The sequence below is a fragment of the Piliocolobus tephrosceles genome, chromosome 11 (assembly GCF_002776525.5).
Source record: "Piliocolobus tephrosceles isolate RC106 chromosome 11, ASM277652v3, whole genome shotgun sequence".
Classification (NCBI taxonomy): Eukaryota; Metazoa; Chordata; class Mammalia; order Primates; family Cercopithecidae; genus Piliocolobus; species Piliocolobus tephrosceles.
Window position 1 is genome coordinate 120,804,891 of NC_045444.1, and position 6,017 is coordinate 120,810,907.

Here is a 6,017-nt window from a genome sequence, read left to right on the forward strand (position 1 = left end):
GAAGGGCAGGCACAAGTGAACGAGTCTCAAATGCATAGACTCCTGCGTTTTAGTGTCCAGATCCACCATTCACGGAAGACCTAGACCCTGATACCAAAAATCCAGAGATGACTGATACAGCCCTAGAACCGATTAGAACTCCAGACACCATCTTGTGATCCATCCCCTCACTCAGCAGAGGCCTAGAGAATGAATACCAGCAATGTCAAAAAAAAAAAAAAAAAAAAAAAAAAAAAACCACAGAAAATCTCCCCAGTCGTTTGATTGTATAAATAATTTATTTCTGTTCACAGCATCATATATGCATTATAAAAGGCTATGGAAACAAAAAGGAGGATGATGAGACAGAGGATTACAGCAGTAGAAAGGAAAACAGAAACCAGGGCACACAGTCCCAACACCAGAACAGAGAATTTGGGAAGGTAATTGCTCTGAAACAAAACTGGCCTCCCTGTGTCTATTAGAAAACACTTCCAAAGCTCACGGAGGGAGGCCAACTTCCCTTATGGGAAACCCATTCACTCACCAAAGGGCAGAAGGCATCATAAATCACCCATTGATACATTGGTTGGGGCTCCCTGTCCCCCCCTCCGGTGACCACTCCAAGGTGATTTGATCTGTGCTTCCTCTGTTAGGTCAGAGACAAAATGGGTTATTATTAGGTCAAACATTACAGAAATCAACTGAGACTCTTAACTAGTAGTTGATACACCACAGGGCTTTACTTTACTGCACAATTACTAACAGTTGATTGCACCCTTAAGTATTGATTATGCAAAAAACAAAATCATCTCGCATCAGTTTTAAAGCATGACAGGGTTTGAACAGTGATGTTGAACCTAAGTATTGTTATCACGAGAAGGTTACAGTATTTGGCATCTGCAATGTCACAAAATAAATATATTATTCTCTCAATAGTGTGGAACTACCAAAATGTCAAAGTGCTTAAGAAATTGTCGCAAGTGAAGAAAATAAAGAAAGATGGATTTTTTTTTAATAATTCTATACAGAATCTTCAGATGATGGGACCAGCCCATTTAGAAATCAGTGAATATGCTGTCGATATGTAAACTGAAATCTTGCAGGCTTTTCAACACTGCTTAGCTAGACTTTCTCTACTGAGTTTCTACAAAAAGACCAGCATTGGAGGGGTACCAAATACACCGACGAAAGAGAAAAAGCAGCTGGGCTGCTAGGTTTCTGCTTTTAAAAAATTTCATATAAGAATTGGGTTTCAAACAGGAAGCCAGAACTTCTGCCTCTGGTTCTTAAATTAACATTCGGTATGTAATGGACAATAGGCATGGCCTCATAATTTGACTAACTCACATGCTCGAGCATGATCATGTCCAATTTCTACAGGCCTCCTTTGTAAAGAAATGTGTAACAGTGGGGGGTAAGTCATAATTCTATCTGAAAACATGGACTGTAAGAGGGACTAAAAAATCAAACAGTATGTTTTAAGTTTCCCTTTTGATACTGTGTTTCAGGGTAAATGACAGCTTCTGCAAACCAAGACTGAGTCCTGATTATAAAGGATTTTTAAAATTACATTATTAAAAATATGTATTTATTCTTCTTTCACTTTATCTATTTTCCAAAGCCTCTTTCAAGTAAACTGTGAAGTGCCTGAGTACCAGTGACCATGACGTCACACTTTCTTTTATCTCAAGCACTCATTGTTGTTTGCATTTGCCCAAAGTGCTGGCTGGCTCCGAAGGCCAGTTCCCACAAGAATGAATTCAGAAGGACTTCATCCTTGTGTTTTTCCTTCTCTTTTAATTCCATGCAACGAGGTCAGCTTTTGCAAGGTGGGGTTTTATTTTTTTGGTGCATGACATCAAATACTCTAACAAGACATTTTTAATGAAATACTTAAACCAGATAGGCCACAAGGAACCAAATTAGAAATCTGAACATGTCGCCACTTGCAGCGTAAAGGAATATAAAAGGGCAGAGCAAAGTCTTTTTTCCTAAGGTGAATATTTCTAAGGTAAGTATTCATTTGTAAAAGTTTTTTTTTTTTTTTTTAAACATGTCTGAAAACCCATCATCACACGGTTAGTATTACAAGACATCCCTTGGTTAAAAAAAAAAAATACCATCTTGCAATTCAGCACACATCTGCAGCTGGTGTGCTCATCCAAACCAATCAGTAGGCTAAGAGAATTTAAAATTCCATACATATGAGTCTAGGTATTAATGCCGATTACACAGTACAGAGGGAGGTCCCTATATCCACACACACACACCCCATCCAGCATTTACACCAAAAGCCTTACCCTTTAAACACCTTTAACTATCCTGCAAACAGTAAATGCATCATTGGCCACCACCTCCAATAGTTCGTCTTTTTTTTTTTTTTTTTTTTTTTTAATTTTTATTGGTCTCTTTGTGTGATAATGACCTACACATGGATAGGGTCCAAACCATCTGGAAGATGTCTGATTCCAGGCTGAAAAGCAGTTCTCAACAACACTGGTCTTCTGCAGCCACCACAAAGCACCAGGAAAAGGGCATCTCCGCGGCCATCCCCAGCCAGGCCAGCACAGCTCTCCGTGCCCGCTGCACCGTCCCAGGCAGTCCTCTGATGACCCAAACCATCACCTCCTTTGGGCCCAGAGCAGGACAAATGAAATTTCAACAGGGGCCTGCCCTGTGACCGAAAATTACTCAGCTTCACAGCCCCTGAATGCAAGGAGAGATGGTCCCCCAAGAGCCAACATGCCCCCAGGTGGGTACGCCCAGGGTTCTGGGAAATGCATACCTCAGGTAACTCACAGGTGCGATCTCCCAGTGGGGGCGGGGCAGCCTGAACTTCTGGCCCTGCAGGAGTAGGAAGAAATTGCTTTTGTCTCTCCAACAATTGAGCCTTCCAACGGGGACTGGGAGGGCAGACAGCAGGACCGGCACTTCCACTCCCCACCACCGTCTCCCGACCCCTTCAGTAGCTCTGGCGTTCAGACAAAAGGTCCCCTGAGCTGGGGGTGGGGGGGGGCAGGTCGAGAGCAGGCCGGGAAACCAGCCTTCGCAGCTCCTTAAGTCACCAGTCCTGCATTTGGGTGCAGAGATTCCGTTTTAAAAATTCGAAGCATCGCTTTGGTTCGCTGTCTTTGTTCGCGGGCGCGGGTTCTCGCCCATCCATCCATCCATCCATCCATCCATCCATCCATTCATTCATTCTTGACGCACTCGCTCGCTCCCCGGTCGCTCCGGGCTCATTACCGCTTCTTCTTCTGCTTGAGGGACTTCCTGCGTTTCAGGATCATCTCATAGAGCTTGTCCATGCCCTCGGTGAGGCCCTCGCCGATGATGGCGCACGCCGGCTGGACGTGGTAGGTGGTGGCCGGGATGAGCTCGTGCAGCGCCAGCTGCTTCTCGATCTCGGCCACCGGCAGCGACTTGGGCAGGTCCTGCTTGTTGGCGATGACCAGCAGCGGCGTGCCCTGGTTCTCGGCGAACTTGGTCACCTTGTGCAGCTCCGTCTTGGCCTCCTCCAGCCGGTCCACGTCCACCGAATCCACCACGTAGATGATGCCGTCCGTGCAACGGCTGTAGGACTTCCACAGCGGCCGCAGCTTCTCCTGGCCGCCCACGTCCCAGAAGTGGCAGCTGATGCCCTTGGCCGTGCCGTTGCTCAGCTTGATCTTCTCGGTGTTGAAGCCGATGGTGGGCACAGTGTTCACGAACTCGTTGAACTTGAGCCGGTAGAGCACAGTGGTCTTGCCGGCCGAGTCCAAGCCCAACATGACGATATGCAGGGACTGAAAGGCCGAGATGTTGGAGGAGATGTTGCCCATGGCTCCTGGCTGCGGCGCCGGCCACTGCGGCTGCGGTGGGAGGGCGCCGCCCCCCGAGCAGTCACGGGCCCAATGCAGCCGGGCGCACCTGGGCCCCGCCCGCCGTCGCCCGCACCGGCCCCGGGCTCGGCGTCCCCCCGGGCGCACGGCTTGGCGCGCTCAGAAGCCGCGGCCCCCTCGCTGGCCGGGCTCGCGATCGGCGGGCATCGCTTCTCTACGCTCGGCTTTGTCTCCCGCAAAGCCGCCTCGGATGTTCGACGCAGGAGGCTCGCGCCCGGCGCCCTCCCCAGGCCTGGGCTCGCTCGGTCGCTTCCTCGGGCCGCGCCCCCGCGCTCCGGCAGCGCCCGGGCTCTCCGCTGTCCCAGCGCCCGGCGCTCGCCTCTGGCCTGGGACGGCGCCGCTCCTGCTCCAGTTCCCGCTCCCGGGGCGCGGGTTTCCCCGGGAGTCGCTGTCCGCGCGGCCGCCTCACAGTCCCCGCAGTCCCCGCGCCGCCGCAGCAGCCACCAGCCTGCAGCGGCCGGAGGGCGCCCGGGCCCGCCCCCTCGCGCCCCGCCCAGGACCCGCCCACGCCCCGCCCCGGGCCCCGCCCCGCACGCCGCCGGGGGTCAGGCGCGGTCCTCCCCGCCCCGCCGGCCGTTTTCGCGCGCTTCGTTGCGCCCCAGCCGCCACCCCGCGGCCCCTCCCGCGCCGCGCGGCGCGGCGCAGACACAATGGGCCCGGAGCCGGCTCTTCCTCCCCAGTGGCTGACGCGTTTGCAAAAATAGCTCTCGGCTCCCGGAACCCCCGCCCGGACCCGAGCCCTGCCCGGCCGGGCCGTAGCGGTGGGCTACGCAACCTCTCTGAGGGAGTGGGTCCCGGGGTCCCAGCTCGGGGCGCGAAGCGGGGCGGGGCGGGCCAGGGTGACGGAGAGCGCCTCTCTGGGGAGTGAGGGCGGCGAGGTCGGGGCCTCCAACCCCCAGAAGGGACGGGACGGGGCTGGCCTCGGTGAGCCGCCAGCCTGCGCTCTGGATCCAGAGGCGCGTCCCCACCCACCCTCGCGCCGCGGCAGTCGCCGGCCCCGGCCCCGGCCCCTAGTGACGCCCAGGCTCTCCTCCTGCCTGGGTTCCAGCGGGCTGCACCCGGCCAACGCCGCCCTCCGGAGCCCAGGCCTGTGCCCAGGGCACCCTGGAGGCCCAGCCTTTCTTGCCCGGTGGCGGCGGTTGGGGCAGGGGTCGGACCTAGGCCGCAATGGGGGATTGGAAGACCTCCCTGCCCCAAGTAACTCGGACAGCTCACCCTCCCAGACACTCGCCTGGGCTGCCTCATTTTGTCCGTCTCCATCGACCCTGCTGACATCCCAGGGGAAGCGTCAGCATTTCCGGAGAGCACCCCTTGCCACCCGACTTTGGGAACTGAGAACCACCTGCCCGCAGGTGAACTACCCCACAGAAATGGCAACACCAGCCCCAAGGGCTGAAAGAAAATGTGTCTACAGCTTGGAGCTAGTGGCATCGTGGGTTACAAACACTGATATTTCACGGGTTCCACCTCCTGTCACCCCAATTCAATGGTTTTATTCTGGTTTGTAAACACGTAACAAATGCATATCCTCCCTGGGTGCGGAGAAAACAGAGTATATTATGGCAAACACACAGATCTGGGGAGAGCTGCTGCGCAGGAGACAGCCGGCCACAGCATGGGCGACCGCATCTTCCCGGCTCTAGCTTGTGAGACAGAAACGATGGAAACGGGGTCAAGGGAGAAGAAAATGAAAATGCTAATCATTTATGAATAAAAGCTAGAATTTTAGAGAAATACTTTATCACCTTCCGTTCACAAACCACAGAAAAACATTTCATGTCGTTGGTACCAAAGCATGTGAGAAGACCCCACCAGTAAAAGGAAGGACAAGCCATCACCACCCCTACCCTTGGAATTCCCAAGGTGGCAGTCGGGGCGATCATCCACTCTCCTGAGTGGGTCCGGGGCTGGGAACGGAGTGTCAGGCTGGAAAGGACCCTATCATGCTGCCCAGTGAGGTAACAAGGCCTAGGCGGCTGTGACGACTAAGGCAGAACTTAGAAGCCCACCACCTGCTCCAGGACCAAGGGTCTGTATGCACAGAACTGGGCACCTGCCTGCCCTATTCCACACACCCCACTCTATCCACACGCTGTTTCCTTCAATCAGGAATAAAGTGAGCCACCCGAAGGATAGAATTCAACAGAAAATACTGGC

The 6,017-nt window shown here is 53.6% G+C and overlaps 1 protein-coding gene across 1 annotated transcript; it reads right to left on the reverse strand.

The window, feature by feature from the left end:
• Positions 1 to 259: 259 nt before the first annotated feature.
• ARL4C (ADP ribosylation factor like GTPase 4C) lies at positions 260 to 4,341 on the reverse strand. The gene has a single exon (XM_023228699.2). It carries the CDS (start codon positions 3,798 to 3,800, stop codon positions 3,222 to 3,224), a length of 579 nt encoding a protein of 192 aa, XP_023084467.1. The 5' UTR covers positions 3,801 to 4,341; the 3' UTR covers positions 260 to 3,221.
• Between the last annotated feature and the right edge of the window lie 1,676 nt (positions 4,342 to 6,017).